Consider the following 17,214-nt stretch of genomic DNA (forward strand, 5'->3'; position numbering starts at 1 on the left):
GCCTCCTCCCTGGCAGGGCCTGGCTGGGCCTGGCACCCCTGACAACCCGGTGTGTCTTCTCTTCCTCCTTCCAGTGCTACAAATCCTCCAAAGACCACAGCCCTCAGCTGGACGTGAACTTGGTGGGCAGCAGTGTCGTTCACAAGGAGAAGCAAGTGCGGAAGAAGGAGCACAAGCTGAAGATCACGCCGACGAATGCCGACGTGATCGTGCTGGGCCTGCAGAGCAGGGACCAAGCCGAGCAGTGGCTCAGGGTGAGGGGGACAGCAGGGCGATGGGGACCAGGGCTCAGAGGGGCTCTGGAGTCCTGGCTCACCAGGGATGGGTGGCGATGTCCAGGGCAAGGGGCTGTGATCCTTTAAGTTCCCAGGGCTTCCTGTGTTCTGAGAGGAGGCAGCCAGTCCGGTGGAAATCAATCACAGCGCTCTGCTGTGGGGTCTGAATCCTTCTCAGTCACCCAGGTGTGGGATCTAGCTGAGATCCACTTGCCTCTAGTGAGGCATCCCCAGCCCCCTTAGGAGAAGAGACGTTGCTGCCAATTGTTACGGACTTACCATGGGCTTTCAGCAAATTTCACCCACCCAGCCATCCTGAGCAGGCAGGCCCCGGCGTCAGCGTCCCCATCTTACAGGAGTGGAAATGAAGGCTCAGAGGGGGAGGTGACTTGCTGAAAGCCACCTGGCAAGTAAGAGGCATCATTGGGTTTCAAAATCCAGGACTGACCACAAGCCTCGGACTTTCAGCCACCAACCATGCACCACCCTGCACCACCCTGCCTCACCCTTATCCATGCCTGCCCCATCTTAGAGATGACCTTGACATCCCAGGAGGTATAATATAGTTTGCACAGGTAGGGGCCCATGTTCCACCCTGTCCAGCCCATGATTCCAGAGAGGCCTCTGTACCCGACAGGGATGCTGTCGGGTCAGCGAGTGCCATAGCAGCCTCTTCCCTCTTTTCTGTTGCCCTCTCCACCCTCACTGCCAAGGGGATGCGTTTCCAGCCTAGGAGCCTTATACCCTCCCACCCCCGCCCTGGTAGACTCTGCTGAACGTAACCCCCTTGGGAGCCCCTCAGAAGCTCTGCAGACTGGAATAAACCTGTTCCTCCTTACTAAAGCACGACTGAGGACAGTACCTGCCAAGGCACTGGCTCTCCCCTGGGGCTGCATTCCCCCGGCTTTGGGGCAGGGGGCTGCTGCTTGGAGAATGCTAAATGCTCTGCGAATACCAGCCCAGTGAAACTGCCTGAGAGCCAGGCTTTGCCAGTTTCTCAGATGCCTGAAGATGGTGGTGCAGGCCAAGAGAGCTCACCGCCCAGGTAGGGCCGAGTTTCGGCTCTCGAAGGCCTAGCCTGGGCTCTGAGAACATGGGCCCTGGGTTCAAATTCTTACCTCACCTCTTGAGAGCAGCACGGCCTTGGGCTGGTTACTGAATGCTCACAAAGTGAAGAGCGCTGTTCTGGGACCATCTGGAGAACCCCATAAAATGTGGTTGGTGCAGTGAGAGCACTGAGGCCCAGGCTGAGCTCTGGGGGCTGGCCTGAGCTGGAGGGCTCACTAGCCCCTGGGCCTCCGGGATGCTGGCCTGGCTTTTAACGCCGTTGTCTTGCTCCGTCTCCATGCCAGCCCTCCCCACCCCCACCACAGACACCCTCACACACCACACACATGCATACTCATACACGGGCTCACACACACACTCGCAGATACCCATCATTCACTTGCACACACAAGACATGCTCTCAGAGAGGCCCCTACACACACTTTATTCACATCACACACACACACGCCGACACACACAGGCACTCACACACACTCGATGCTTGCTCCCAGTTCCCAGCACCCTTCCTCTAACAGCTCAAATCCACCTATCCTTCCCCAACCCCCTGCCTCCCTCCCGAAACTTTACGCCCTCTGTCTGAGGCCCTTGCCCTCTGGTCCCTGTTGATTTCCAGGACAAGGATGCCTTCAGAAGGCGGAAAGTCTGCAGGGCCACGCCCCTCTGAAGGCGCCAGGGAAGTCTGCTCCGGGCCCCTCTCCTGGCTTCCGGTGGTGGCTGGCCTGCAATCCAGGGTGTTCGCCCCTGTATGTCTTTGTCCAAATTTCCTCCTTTTACAAGGACCCCGGTCAAGTTGGATTAATGGCCCACCCGATTCTGAATGGCCTCGTTTTAACTTGCCTAATTCCCTCCCCCATAACCCTATTCCCAATAAGATCACATTCTGAGGTACTGAGGATTAGGACTTCAGCAAGTCTTTTGGAGAGGACACAATTCAACCCTTAAGAGGGTGAAGGAAATTGGTGACCATGAATGGGAGGCCTTGAGTATGGACCAAGACTCCTAGAAGCTCAAGGCACAAAGCAGTGCTTTCCCCGAGCTGGGAAACCCCAGCCCCCTGAACGCCTGGCTCAGCAGGGCTTCCCGGGCAGGGCTGGCCGTGGCTCCCGGCCCCAGCTGACCAGCCTGGCAATGGACACGTCTGCCCTGTGCTGGGGACTTCACACACGCCAGTCCCCACAGCCACCCCCAGCTTACAGCTGAGGCCATGGAGGCCTTGACCTGCGGTGACACAGCCACATGCCACACCAGGACCTGCACTCTTCCCAAGGCACCATGCTGCGTGCTTGATGGGAGTCAGAGACCCCAACTGGAGTCAAGCTCAGAAGTGAAAAATGCCTGTGTTTCCTCCCACCCCACAGCCATTCTTCCTCTTGTTTCTTGGCTCTTCTGACTTTAAACCTGTTTCCAGAAACGGCTCTATTCAAAGTATAAACAAGGAGTATCTCTGAAAGAGCTCCCAGTAGCGCTGTGTCCCCCAAGGGTTTCTGCACGGTGTGTTTGTGGCTCTCCTTTGGGAGCCTTTGAGGTGGCCCCTGGCTCAGATCTGGGGTGCTGCTTTGTGCACACACTTCTATGTCTGCCCCCAGCCCAGGACCCCTGGCGGAGCAGGGTGGGGTGGGCTGTGGCTGGCAAGTCTGGAGGCAGCTGGGGACCCAGGCGGTTTGCAGGCCAGCGTCCAGAGCAGCCCGGAAAGACTGAAAAGTCAGGGGACCATCCAGAACACAAAGCTGTTCATGCAGCCCCACGGACTGCCACCCCCGCCCTGAATGGCAGCCAGGCCAGGGCGGGGAGGAGGGCTGGGGGGCGCGGGCTGGCAGCTCGGGGCGCAGTCCTCCACCCCCGAACCTGTGGGACCCGCGGGAGGGAGGAGGGCCGGCCCAGGAGCGCTGAGGCTCCACGCGGGCGGGCCGGGGGAGCAGTGCGGCCTCTGCTCCTTGGAACAGGCATCTCGTCCCTCACCTCCACCCACTTCCCCTGACCTTGGAGGGCTCCAGCTTTGGTGCGGCTGTGAGCGCAGGCCAGGGTGGCCTCTGGGGAGCCTTGGCCTCCCCGGCTAGCTTTGCTCTCCCTTCAGGTCATCCAGGAGGTGAGTGGGCTGCCTTCCGAAGGATTCTCTGAGGGAAACCAGTACATCCCAGAAGGCCAGCGCCTGAACTGTCAGAAGGTAAGCCTCCACCCCTCTCGTGAGGAGGGTGCCATTCCGTTTTTTCTTTTTGAAAATTCAAAGTGGAAAATTGGGACCTTTATTTTTTGCATCTCAGCCCAATTAAGAAGAAACATGCAATGCTTGGATATGGATGGTAAGTTTAGCTTGGCAGGAAAATTAATGAAACTGATACAGACCTAAAGTATTTTCTTGCTTGGGGGCCGGGTGGGGGGATGCTTTATTGGACCAAAATAACTTAGCCCTACATTTTTAAGCCAGGAGATTTATTTTATTTTATGAGGCTCTTCCTTCCCACTTATTCCCTGATAAACCTGCTAGGGCTGGGTAAACTGTCTCAATGCCGATCCCAACCAAAAGGTTCTCGTGCTCATTTGTGTGACTTTTGGGACACTCAGCTTGAGGGACAAGGTCAAATGCTGGCTAAGGGGTGGGCTGTCACTCACGGAGACATTGTGTGTCCCCAGGGCTCTGCAGGTTTGAGGCCTGGGCTAGCACAGGGCAGCCAGAGGGTCCTGTGGCTCATCTCGGGGTCCTTGCCCCTGGCAGGGAGAGAACAAGAGGGTCTGCAGAGGGCTGGAGCAGGGGGCAGGGCTTTGCTCATTGTGGGGCACAGGCCATCTCCCATGGAGAAGACCCATAGTCCTTCTAGAGTGACTTAGCAGGTTTTATTTGTCTTAGACGGTCTTTGAGCACTCATGAGCAAACCAAAGTCATAGTGACCTTGACTGTTCTTTACATTGGCACGAAAAATAAGATTCCTCACTTGGACTTGGTGAACAGCGCTTGCCTGGCCCCTGCCTCAGGTCAGACCTGTGGGATGGGAGCGTGTTAGCTTGTTTTCCCAGGTCAGAAGGAGGTGGTCTCCTTGCAGAAGCTTGATGGGGATATTGTGAGCGCTTCAAGTTCTCCCAGCAGCTGCCGCTGCCTCTCCTAGGGCCGCCGGTCCCTGGGTAGTCCCGTGAGTGTAGATGGGGAGGCTCTCCCTGTTTTACACACAAGCAGAGGGAGGCTCGGGGAGGCTTGTAGCTAGTGCCCCACCCCCTGGCTGGAGAGGGCACAAGCTGGGATTCGAATCCGGGGCTGTCCCTGAGCGGACGAGCCAGCTCTTACCCGCAGCCTACCCAACGTGTTGGTGGCACAGCCAGCTCTCAGGGTGAGTGGTTCCCAGCTGGCCAGCCACCTTCACGGGGATGCAAATGCCTCCCTTGGGGCTGGCTCCCTGCCCTTCCCACTGCTCTGGGGCACTGTCACTTCTAGGGTTATTGCCACACTGGGCTGAGCAGCCATCTTGAGAACCGGAGTGTGGACAGGTGCCTCAAGAGGAGGGAGGCCCTCAGGATGGAGGAGGGACTCAGGAGAGGAGGGTGACGGCTGGTGCCCCAGAGGGAAGCCTGGCCAGTGCTCTACCAGTGTCTGGGACGAGTCTGGGGATGGTCATCTCTCTGGCCTACACCCAAGGGCCTTCGGTTAGTTTTTCCCACATTGTCACTCTGAGGTAACCATTCCCAGCCAGTGAGCCCCACATATGTCTGTTTTTTCCACAGCCAGACATAGCGGAGAAGTACCTGTCAGCCCCGGAGTATGGAGGCCCCATGGATGGCCACCCCGAGGTCACAGAGCCCAAAGACGGTAACGACACCCAGGCCACTCGGCAGCCCAGGGCGTGAGATGCACCTGTCAACCCTGGCGGCTCTTAGCGGCTGGTTCCAACACGGCCTCCAATCCATAAACTACTTAGGAAGGCCACTGCTGACAGATGATGGGAAGGGAGAAAATGGCCAAAATGAAGTTGCCATGCAATTCTAGGCATAGGCTATTCTTTGGCCCTTCCTGTTTTGCTAACTCTATTTCAAGTCCCTTTAACAAAGACAGGAGGTAAAGATTCTCGAGTGCTTACGTAATCCGCAAGAGTTGTCTGGGTGTCTCTCCAGGGTGTGTTTCCAGACAGGCGTGGGGAGTGGGCGAGGCGGGAACGGGCCTGCCATCTTGCCCATCTGGTAAGGGCACGGCGGGGGACTGCGAGCAATGCTGACTGCTTCCTCCTCCTCTGGACAGTCAAGAAGAAAAGCTCTGCTGGCCTCAAACTGAGCAACCTGATGAACCTGGGCAGGAAGAAATCCACCTCGCTGGAGGCTGTGGAGAGGTCCCTCGAGACATCCAGTAAGAATGGGAGTAGCCTCCAGGGCCCAGGGCTCATTCCCAGGGCTGCAGCCTGTCCCCAGGAAGGCGGGCTCAGGCAGCAAAGGCAGAGGATGTTAGGTCTCGCTTGAAACCCGTCTAGGGATGGGGAGCCCGCGGCCCTCAGGTGTCTGTTGACCTTCACTGCAGGAAGCTCTCTATGCCCAGCCGGATGCCCCCTTGCTGCCATGTTTGATTCTTGATGGAAGTGGCCTTAGGTTCATTTGATTAATATTTATGGGGTGCGGCAGGCACGGTTCTGGACACCATTGGAAGGGGGGTTGGGTGGCAGATGTAGGACACAGCTCTCAGAGCTTACAGCCCAGGAAAGGGGATGACTTTATCCCCCTAGCTCCCTGTGTGCCATCCTAGCAATTATAAGAACTTGGGACAGAATGAGCCTTTCCTGCTGTGGTCACAGACGGCTTCAAGAGGATGGCTTCACGCACTTGACCTTGAAGGGCGGGAGGGAGCTGAAGCAGCTGGACTGGTGCCGTGGGCAGGAGCAAAGCCCTTGAACTGGGAAGAGGCGAAGTCTCTTACAGGGATGACAGGAGGTGCGGGCGTTCTGGGGCATACTCAGAGGCACCATCTCCACCGCACTCACATCAGACTTCTGGAAAGTGAGGCCAGGAGAGGAGCTGGGCCTTTCCGAGAAAATGCCCCAGGGCTAGGGGTTGAGCCCAGGGTGGCTCTAGCTCTCCCTGGGGCCCGCAGGCCGTTACCAGCCCCCCTTGGGCCTTTCCTCTTGCCCATGGCTCCCGCGTCCCAGTAAGTGCTCTGCTTTGTGAGGCTGGCAGGTGGCCAGGCCTGCACTTTGGAGCCTTTTTGCTTTTCCAGCCAGGATGCCCGTTAATGGTGAGGCTCTGCCAGCCCTCCAGCCTCCAGAGGGCACGGGGTTTGGCACAGGGTCCTGTTCCCAATGAGTCACTGCTTGGGAGCCGTGGCGGGTTGTTGCTGGACGTCTCCTCAGCAGCAAGGCATGCTCCTGTCCCCTGTGGTTGTAGGAAGGGTGAGAGAGAACATAGTTGCTCTCCTTCCTAGGATTCAGGGTGCCTGGCATGAGAGCTCCCAGCCTCTCTTGACCGAGTTCCTTGGGGTCCAGAGAATGGTGATGGGAGGGTGGCACCTGCCAGAGGAACCAGAATTTCTAAGTACGGGTCTCCAAGTCTTCCGTTTTGCTGCAGGGATGCGATGCTAGCATGGCCATGGTGTGGCCGGTGCTGGGCTGCCTGGGAAGGCGGCCAGGCACGTTCCCCCTGCGGCAGGGGTTGGCTGCAACCCGCTGCCAGCCCTTTGTGATGGAGGATGCTTCCATCCTCTGAACCTGAGCCTCTGAGGAGAGGAGCACGGGGAGCTGTCAGCACGTGGTGAGGGATGAGGCTGGGTTTACTCATCTTTGTAGCCCCAGGGACAAATGGAGGCACATGGTGCCTGCTCAGTAAATGTTCACTTAATGGGGGGCAAAGGGAGTATCCTCTCCTGGGGGAGCCGATCCTAACACAGAAACCCTTTGAGAATAAAGGATTGTGTGACATGCACCCCAACAAAGAAAGAGCGGGTCCCTGGTGGAGAGGGCACTGGCTGAGAGCCGGGCCCTGGAGTGGGCATGGCAGCATTCCCACCCTTGAGGAGGTCCCGTGGCCCTGGGGAGGCCAACCTGGAAGCAGCTCACCTCATTGTCCCAGCGTCCAAGAGTCCTGAAGGAAGGCTGAGCAAGGAGTGCAGAGCCAGGGGCCGTCTGGGAGAATGTGGGGAGCCCGCCGAGGGGAGAAGGACTCTGCAGGCTGAGACGGAGCAACAGAGAGGCTCTGAGGGAGCTGAGGACTCTAAGGGGCAGAGGGCACAGGATCAAACCTGCAGCAAGGAGACGCGGGCCGGGTGAGCTCCCTGTCACCTTGGCCTAAGCCGCGAGCGGCGGGAAGGAGGGCTGCTGGGAGCCACACCTCACCCTCCCCTGGACAGGGGAAATGAGGACAGCCGGGGCTGCCACCCAGGGTCCAGCTGCTTCCTTGAAGGAAGAAAGGTACCGTGATATTTACAGCTCCCAGGAGGTAAGAAAGTTTCTTGGGCTGAGCTTGACAGGCCCTGACGCGGAGGTTCTGGAGGCCCAGGGGTGGCCCCCGCCGTGGCTGCGTGTTCCCGCCCAGGCCTGCAGCGTGGATTCCTCCTGCAGGTTACCTGAACGTCCTGGTGAACAGCCAGTGGAAGTCGCGCTGGTGCTCCGTCAAGGACAGTCACCTGCACTTCTACCAGGACCGGAACCGGAGCAAGATGGCCCAGCAGCCCCTCAGCCTGGTTGGCTGCGAGGTGGTCCCAGACCCCAGCCCCGACCACCTCTACTCCTTCCGCATCCTCCACAACGGGGAGGAGTTGGCCAAACTGGAGGTACCGAGGGGCTAGGGGCGGCCAGGGTGTGGCTGTGGCGGAGGTCCTGCCCCTGAATTGGAAGTTGATAGGACCTTAAACCTACAGAGAGTGATTTTACTGGTCTTTGCCTGAGGTTGTTTGCGTTTCTTAAAATTTCCATTCCTTTTCTGACCTCAGGGTGTTTGTGTTCTAGGAGAGGGACAATGAGCTACTTCCTGCACTTAGAACTGGAGGAATATTTAGAATTCCCCAGCGGCTGGAAAAAGCTTCTGGGGACTCAAAGAGGGTTTTATTTAGTTCGTGCATCACCAGATGGGAGCTCTACGTCCAGTAAATAAAAACAATGACCTCCGAGGGCTTATCTGCGGGAAGAATCAGGTTTGCGGTACAACTGCATTTTTCCCACTGCCCTCTCTGCTTGAGTGATGTTACATTTACACAAGTAAGAGAGGTGACACAATGCCTCCCGTGGAGCTGGGGCAGGCGGAGCTGGAGTTCTTGACACTCACTTCCTCTTAGACTCCGGTTCACATAGCCTTTTAGCTGGAGGGCTTCATCCAAATTTTGCTCCAATACTGCCCCCCGGAGGCTAACAGAGCCATAGCACAATTGTTTCCTCAGCAAGCTTCTCTATTCATCCCTCATCCATCCGCAAATATTCAGAATCTACCAGGTACAGTGATACGGTCAACAAGATCTATATGGTACCTGCTGTAATGGAATTTATCTTCTAGTATGAGAGTGAGATGTTATTCAAATAGCTAGTTAATTACTTATTTACAGTTACTGGGGGAAAAAAGGGGGAAGGTGCTGTGTGGGGGGAGGGAAAGAGAGAGGGTGTGAGGCTGGGGAGAGAAGTGCACGACTGATGCCTGGAGGTTTGTCAGCAAGGGTGGCATGCTCGGATTTAGATTTTAGATTGGGGAACAGAAGGGACGCAATAGAACTATTAAGATGCTGATAGAGGAACTAAGGGATGCCCAGGAAAAGCTGTGCTGAGAAATCCACTTGAAAATAAGTGGGACAAGGAAGCCAGCTAAGTGTCCAACCCCTGACCCCTCTCCATCTCTGTAATTACACAAATGCAACAGGAAGGGTGGTAGAGTGGTAGCTGTTCTTCCTCCTGAAAACAAGCCTACAGCTTTTAGAATTTCCAGGTTTTTTCTTAACATATAGTACCTACCACTGGCATTTTCATAGGAGTACCCGGTTTGTACATTTCATTAACACGTATTTTTTAAAAAAGATTTATTTATTTATGTAATCCCCCCCCTCCCCTGGTTGTCTGTTCTCTGTGTCTATTTGCTGTGTCTTGTTTCTTTCGTCCTCTTCTGTTGTCGTCAGCGGCACGGGAAGTGTGGGCGGCGCCATTCCTGGGCAGGCTGCACTTTCTTTCGCGCTGGGCGGCTCTCCTTATGGGGGCACTCCTTGCACGTGGGGCTCCCCTACGTGGGGGACATCCTTGCGTGGCACGGCACTCCTTGCGCGCATCAGCACTGCGCATGGGCCAGCTCCACACGGGTCAAGGAGGCCTGGGGTTTGAACCGCGGACCTCCCGTGTGGTAGACGGACGCCCTAACCACTGGGCCAAGTCGGTTTCCCCTTTAACACATATTGACCCCGGAAAAAAACAAGCATCCAGTTCCTAATTCAAATATAATAATTAGTTCGTGATTTCTCAGGGCTAGTAGACCTGGTAAGATATTGAAGACATCTTGATTCTTTAGAAAGAATAAGGAAAAGTAAATATAAATGTTATTTCTTAGCAGAGATCTGGGCAGTTGTATGGGTGGATGAGGGTGATCAGCTGGCATGTGATAGTTCATAAAATAGAGCTGTCACCTTCATATACATGCAATTTTAACAGCACTCCCTGGTCCATTATCCTTCTAGAATTCCATGCCTATAAATTGCAGGTTGACACCTAGGACAAACGTCTCCAGTGTCGCTGAGGTGGAATCAAGGAGTCATTGGTGGCAGGAAGTGTTACTTTGGGTCATTGGGGGATAGACCCGATTTGTGGGTGAAAATGAGGGGGCGTGGCCCCAGGCACTCTCAGCTGCCTTGCCCGCCGACTGGGGGTAGGGGTGCTGTTATGGCCCGCTGGGGAGGGTGAGGCAGCAGGCAGTGCCCGCCAGCCCTGCTCACACTTCTCTCTGCCTCCTTCCCAGGCCAAGTCTTCGGAGGAAATGGGTCACTGGCTGGGCCTCCTGCTCTCTGAGTCAGGCTCCAAGACAGACCCAGAAGAATTCACCTACGACTACGTGGACGCTGACAGGGTTTCCTGTATTGTAAGCGCAGCCAAAAACTCGCTGTTGTGAGTATCACGGGGTCTTCTGCTTGGCATCCTCCCGTTCCCAGCCACGCTTCTAGACTCTGAGCCCAGACTGACCTCTGGTAGGAGGAGGGCGGCAGCTGAGAACACAGAGCTGGGCCCTGTTTCACCCAGCAGCAGGAAGAGGTCAAGTCCCAGGTTGAGGAACACCCTGGGAAGCCTGTCTGAGGAGAGGCTGAGCCAGGCTTCAGGGCCCAGGGGAAGCCGTGGCATCCTTGGCTCTGGCTCTGGAGCCCTGCCCTCTGGCTCCTTACATGGGCTCTGGACCGTGCTCTCTGGCTCCTTACAGTGGACTGGACACTTTCCTGACCCCTAACTTGTCATCCTTGTTGATTCGTACTTTCCCGTGGTTCCCTCATTGGGTCCCCAATATACCCTGGAGTAGGCAGGGCAGGGGATGTGCTTCTGCATTCCAAACGAGCAAACTGGGGCTTGGGGAGAAGTGGTCCTAGCTCAGGTAGGTAGAGCTGGTACCAGTGGAAGCTGGACAAGCCACTGAAATGGAGTACGTCATCTTATAGCATCTGGGGATAGCATCTAGTCGCTGACGCTCCAAACATGTTGTGAAGGTGAAATGAGAAGGGGTTTTGTTGTTGATGAAGGAGCTCCTAGGGAGAGGGATCAGGGAGAGTAAAGGACAGAAGAATCCTAAGAGGAGAGGCTTGGGGCAAGGGAAGTTGTTGTTTCCTGGATGAGAAATCTGGAACCAAGAGCTTTGGAAAGCACTCAGAAGGCCCTGGAAAAGGAGGAGATGCCCCCAAATAAATGAATGCTTTAAAATGGAGGCAGGTGTTAGTTTCCAGGTCTCCTCTGCTGCCCGTGGCTTGTGTAGCTCCACTCATCATTCTGAACACTTGGAGGCTGGTGGCCTCTTCTGCCCTGTCCTGAATCCTTCATCCACACTTTGTCCTGCCTTGTCTTCCAGTCTGATGCAGAGAAAGTTCTCAGAGCCGAACACTTACATTGATGGCCTGCCCAGCCAGGATCGCCAGGAGGAGCTGTATGACGACGTGGAGATGTCCGAGCTGAGGGCAGCGGTAAGGGCACTGGCCAGGCAGGGGCCTGGAGCTGTCTGGTCCTCCTGCTGGAGATGGTGCCACTGTCCCTAAGGCGAGTGGATTCTGGGCTCACCTACACAGCCTACGACACAGAAACCTAGGAGAAGCCAGGGCACCTTCTGTACCCTGGGGCTGTGCAGTCTGCCTGGCTTAAGGACCTGTCTGGAGGAAAGAGCAGGTACCAGCCCTGGGCATGCTTGGGCTGGGGTGTGGTGTGAGGCCTGTGAGGCCAGATGGACAGGGGAGGTGGAAGAAGCACCGTGATAGCAGATTCCACTTACCGGGCTCTCTGCTGTGCGCCACATAAGGCCGCCGCATGGATTCTCTTTTAATCCTCACCAATTTACGGGGAGGCTCTACCATCCTCCTCTCTCTACGGATGAGTCGGGGGTTCAGGAAACTAAGGGGCTGTGTCCTGGGACTCCTACCTCTTGACTGGCAAATCCAGGACTTGAACCCAGGCCTTCTCTTTCCAGAGCATCAGCAGGCTCCCCCGGGAGGGCAGTGCCTGTGAACTCCAGCGGGGGGCAGGGAAGACACCCCCCAGCTAGGGAGTGGGAACAGCAAAGGCCCCACTAGTGTTCTTTCCCCTGCAGGTGGAAGCCGCCGAGGAGGCCACCCCTGCAGCAGCTGCCCTGAGCGAGAGCGAGCCCGACCGACTGTACCTGGACCTCACGCCCCCCAGGAGCTTCCTGCATGGCCCCGGGGGGGCACAAGCCGTGATCCCCTCCTCAACCCTGCCCCTGCAGGACGATCCGGCCGCAGCCCTCCCCACAGACTCGGAGTCCGTCCCGGACGAGCCCCGTGCACAGTCTCCAGTGAACCCCGAGGAGCAGGTACTGCCATCCCCCCGCAGGTGAGCCAGGCCCACCTCCCGGGCCCCTGCGGCCAGCTCAGTCCTGCTCGTTTTCTCCCAAAGCAGAGTCAGCACGAGAGTCCAGAAGCCGAGGAGCCCCCTCTGAGAATCACCACGGTCAAAATTCAGACTGAGCAGCAGAAAATCTCCTTCCCGCAGAGCTGCCCTGATGCTGCAGCCATCAGCCCGGCGGGGGCCAGCCCGCCCCTGAAGGACAGGTCGAAGGCAACCACTGCAGGTGCCCATGCTAGATAAGAGCTTGGTGTCTGGGAAGTGGCTTGGGGACATTTGCTTGATTCCTGCCCTTCCAGAGGAAGAAACAGAGGGGTCAGGGAGGTGACAGGTCACCAGGTCACACAGCAAAGGTGTGGGGCCCAGTTTCTGTTCCTGGTCCTGCAGGCCGGCCTGGAACCCCAGCTCTGACGACCGCAGGGGCGCGCCGTCCCCAGGCCTCTGGCTTCCATCCGAGCTGGGCAGCGGGTACCAACGTCACTGACCTGGCATCTCGGTCCTTTTAAGGACAGAGATCAGACTGGACTAGAACCACCCTAATTCAGTCTGGCCTCATCCTAACTACTAACATCTTCAAAGATCCTAATTTACAAATAAGCTCACATTCACGGGACCCAGATTAGGACCTGAACACGTCTTTGTGGGACACCGTGCAATCTGAAACTCCCGGGGATTCCCTTCTCTGGGCCTACAGAGATCAAACTTGGCAAGAACAGGACCGAGGCTGAGGTGAAGCGGTACACAGAGGAGAAGGAGAGGCTGGAGAAGAAGAGAGAAGAAATCCGGGGGCACCTGGCTCAGTTCCGGAAGGAGAAACGGGAGCTGAAGGAGGCCCTGGTGAAGTGCACAGGTAATGGGCCTCCAAAGGCTTGGACTTTGGGTGGAATAATCTGGATCTATGCACCTGCCACCTAGACCCAAACTGTATGTTTAGGCCTTAAATGTTTTAACTTAAAACAAATGTATCTTCAGGGAACCATCTATAGACGTAGAGCCCAGGCCTGTTCCTGGGTTCTGGGTCTGCTGACCCAAGTGTCCTGCATCCTTCTAGCATGTACCGCACCAGTAATGCACCTCAATTTCCAGTCTTTAAAGTGGACAGAAACTTAAGACATGTAAAGAAATCTGAAACCCTTTATATTTTCCCCAAAATCATCCTCAGATCATTTGATAGCCACTTCCTACCAACTTGCTTCTTACAGCACCTTTCTGAAGCTTTTAATTTATTCAAGAAATGGTTCCATTCAGGTTTTCAAATTCTTCTTTGTGCTTGCTCAGGGTCTTTTTTGTGGCGGAAAGGTTCTGGGCCTGGAGATTGAACCTGGGACTCCTATGTGGAAGGCTGGCACTCAACCACTGAGCCACATCGGCTCCCCTGAGTTAGCTGCCTCATCCTTGCCTTGTCTGTTTGCTCATTGTTGTTTTGGGTTGCTTTTTTTTTTTCCACTCATTGTCTGCTCATTGTTTGCCTGTTGATTTGTTTTCTTTAGGAGGCACCAGGAATTAACCCAGGGCCTCCCCTGTGGGAGGTGGGCACTCAACTGCTTGAGCCACATCTGTTCCCGCTCCTTTATCTCTTCAGCCATACTGTCTTTCAACTCATTGATTTGATTTTGAAAATCTGTATATATCTCGTTGATTAGTTGTCTCAAATCCTGTGTATCATTTGGGACTTAGATACATTCCTTTGCTTGGGCCCTTTCTTCCATTTTCTTAGAATGGCTTGTCATTTTTGCTGATGTCTAGACATCTAATTATGATAGTGAGTTTACTCTGCTCAATTTCTCTCTCTTATAGGGATTTAGTGACAGGAGGGTGTGTTTCTATCATTCTTTCATTCTTGGTTCATCCTGTCTAGGTCTTTCAGATTATCCCTGTTATTTGCTCAAATCTGGGCCATGGGTGCAGTAATGGGTTGCAGACCCGCTTTTGATTTGCATTTCCATTAATAGTGATGTTGAGCATTTTTCATTTGCTTTTTAGTCCCATTTGTATTTCTTCTTTGGAGAAGTATCTATTCAAATCTCTTGCTCTTGTTTGTCTTTCTATTTAAGAGATATAGGATTTCTTTATATATGCCAGACACTGAGCCACTATCAGATAGTTGGTTACCAAATATGTTCTCTTATTGAGTAGGTTGCCTTTTTACTTTCTTGACAAACTCCTTTGAAGCACAAAAGTTTTAGTTTTGAGGAGGTCTCATTTATCTGTTTTTTTTCTTTCATTGCTTGTGCTTTGGGTGAAAGTTTACGAAACTATTTTCTACTACAAGACCTCATAGATGCCTCCCTACTTTGTCTTCTAGGAGCTTTATGGACTTGGCTCTTATATTTAGATCTTTGATCCATCTTGAGTTAATTTTTGTATAGGGTGTGAGATGGTGGACCTCTCTCATTCTTTTGGATATGGATATCCAGTTCTCCAAGCACCATTTGTTGAAAGGTCATTCTCTTCCAGTTGAGTGGGCTTGGTGGCCTTGCCAAGTATCAGTTGACTGTATACATGAGGATCTATATGAGAATTCTCAATTCATTTCCATGGTCAGTATGTCTATCCTTGTGCCAATACCCATGCAGTTTTGACCACTGTAGCTTTGTAGTATTAGTATGTTTTATAGCCAGGTACTATGATTCCATTTTTCTTTTTCAATATGTCTTTGGCTATTTGGGGCCCCTTGCTCTTCCAAATAAATTTCAGTTAGCTTTTCCAGTTCAGTAAAAAAAAAATGCTGTTTTAATTTTTATTGGGATTGCATTAAACCTCTATCTATCAGTTTGGGTAGGACAGACATCTTAATGATGTTTAGTCTTCCAATCCATGAACAGGGAATATTCTTCCATTTATTTAGGTCATCTTTGATTTCCTTTCACAATGTTGTATAGTTTTCTGTATACAAGTCCTTTACATATTTAGTTATGTTTATTCCTAGGTATTTGATTCTTTGGGTTGCCATTAGAAATGAAACTTTTTCTTGATTTCTTCCTCAGAGTCCTCATTATTGGTGTATAGAAATGCTACTGATTTTTGCACACTGGTCTTATATCTTGTCACTTTACTCATTTATCAGCTCTAGAAGCTTTGTTGTAGATTTCTCAGGGTTTTCTATGTATAGGATCATATCACCTTCAAATAGTGAAATTTTTACTTCTTTCTTTCCAATTTGGATGCCTTTTATTTCTTGTACTTGCTCAAGCCCTTTGGCAAGAAATTCTAACACAGTGGTAAATAAGAGCAGGGACAGTGGGCATCCTTGTCTTGTTCCACATCTTAGAGGGAAAGCTTTTAGCATTTCACCATTGAATATAATGTTAGCTGTGGGATTTTGATATATACCTTTTATCACATTGAGGAAGTTTCCTTCTAGTCCTATCTTTTGAAGTGTTTTATGAGGAAAGGGTGCTGAATTTTGTCAAATAACTTTTTCTGCATGAAGAGAGATCGTGTGATTTTTTTTCTTTCTTTGATCTGTTATTGTGATGTACTGCAGTGACTGATTTTAGGTTGAACCATCCTTGCATAGCAGGGATAAAACCCACCTGGTCATGGTGTATAATTTGTTTGATGTGTTGTAAAAATACAATTAGTAAGTATTTTGTTGAGGATTTTAGCATCCAGGTTCATCGGAGGCTGGTCAGTAGTTTTCCTTTCTTGTGGCTTCTTTATTTGACTTTGGTATTAGGGTGATGTTGGCATCATAGAACAAGCTAGGCAATGTTCCCTCGACTTCTGTTTTTGGGAAGAGTTAAAGCAGAGTTGCTGTTAGTTCTTTCCAGAATGTTTGGTAGAATTCACCTGTGAAGCCATCTTGTCCTGGGCTCTTCTTAATTGGGAAGTTTTTGATGACAAATTCAATCTTGTTACTTGTGATTGGTATGCTGAGTTCATCAATTTCTTCTTTCATTAATGTAGGCTGCTTGTGTGTTCCTAGAAATACGTCATTTCATCTAAGTTATTCATCTTGTTGGCATACAATTTTTCAAAGTATCCTTTTATGATACTCTTTATTTCTGTGGGATCAGTGGTGATACCCCTTCCTCGTTTCTTATTTTCTGTATTTACACCTTCTCTCTTTTTTGGTTAGTCTAGCTAACAGTTTGTCAATTTTATTAATCTTCTTGAAAAACCAACTTTTAGTTTTGTTAGTTTTTTCTAGTCCTTATTTTCAATTTCATTTAGCTCTGTTCTAATCTTTGTTATTTCCTTCTTTCTACATGATTTGCTGCCTCTCTTTCAAGGGCCTTGGGGAAAGAAGCTGTAAAGGCCAGAAAAAGCCTTACTTTTAATTTCCTCAAATGCACTTCCTTGGCCTGCCAGAAGATGGCACTCTTCAGTGGCCCGCTCAGTTCAAAGCCTGTTCGGCGTGTGTTCGCCCCAACACTGACTGGATCAATGTGACACTATGGTTTATCTACCTGGCACATAAGCCCTTCAGACCCTAGACTAAGAAGTCATACATCATAAGACAGTGATTCTCAATGTATTCATATTGACTGCTATCTTAGTTTACTACAGGACTGCAGATGCAAAGTACCAGAAATGGGTTGGCTTTTATAATGGGCATTTTATTTAGGGTAAAAGCTTACACTTCTGAGGCCATGAGTTATCGAAGTCAAAGCGCCAACAGAGATGCTTTCTCACCAAAGTCAGTTGAGCCTGGGGTCCTGCCACGTGGTGAAGATGGCATCCAGTCTCTGCTGAGGTCCCTGCCTTCCCCGACAGAGTCCACCATCTCCTCGAGCTCAGCTGTGGGCAACCAGGCAGAGGGCTTGTCTCCTTCTGGGCCTCCTCAGTCTCGGCTTCTCTTTCTTCCCAAGTGGGCTATCAGATATGGCTCGTCTCTTTAGCCTTGAGCTGCTCCAGGGGCCCGGCCTCTTGGTGGCTTCATGCTTAAACTT

At 52.6% G+C, this 17,214-nt stretch overlaps 1 protein-coding gene across 17 annotated transcripts in view; it reads left to right on the forward strand.

Moving 5' to 3' along the window:
- The window catches only part of AFAP1L2 (actin filament associated protein 1 like 2), a 114,001-nt gene that overhangs the window by 93,236 nt on the left and 3,551 nt on the right, over positions 1 to 17,214 (forward strand). For 10 of the 17 annotated variants that reach the window (XM_058298343.2, XM_058298339.2, XM_023589234.3 and 7 more), the window contains 10 exons: positions 75 to 254; positions 3,418 to 3,507; positions 5,055 to 5,139; positions 5,566 to 5,670; positions 7,865 to 8,076; positions 10,230 to 10,375; positions 11,319 to 11,430; positions 12,048 to 12,287; positions 12,374 to 12,545; positions 13,014 to 13,169. In XM_058298343.2, coding sequence (XP_058154326.1) covers positions 75 to 254; positions 3,418 to 3,507; positions 5,055 to 5,139; positions 5,566 to 5,670; positions 7,865 to 8,076; positions 10,230 to 10,375; positions 11,319 to 11,430; positions 12,048 to 12,287; positions 12,374 to 12,545; positions 13,014 to 13,169 — 1,498 coding nt within the window. Of the gene's footprint in view, positions 1 to 74; positions 255 to 3,417; positions 3,508 to 5,054; positions 5,140 to 5,565; positions 5,671 to 7,864; positions 8,077 to 10,229; positions 10,376 to 11,318; positions 11,431 to 12,047; positions 12,288 to 12,370; positions 12,546 to 13,013; positions 13,170 to 17,214 lie in introns of all 17 variants that reach the window. The other 7 variants (XM_023589232.3, XM_058298342.2, XM_058298338.2 and 4 more) reach the window with 1 other exon arrangement.

The sequence above is a fragment of the Dasypus novemcinctus genome, chromosome 6 (genome assembly GCF_030445035.2).
Source record: "Dasypus novemcinctus isolate mDasNov1 chromosome 6, mDasNov1.1.hap2, whole genome shotgun sequence".
Lineage (NCBI taxonomy): Eukaryota > Metazoa > Chordata > Mammalia > Cingulata > Dasypodidae > Dasypus > Dasypus novemcinctus.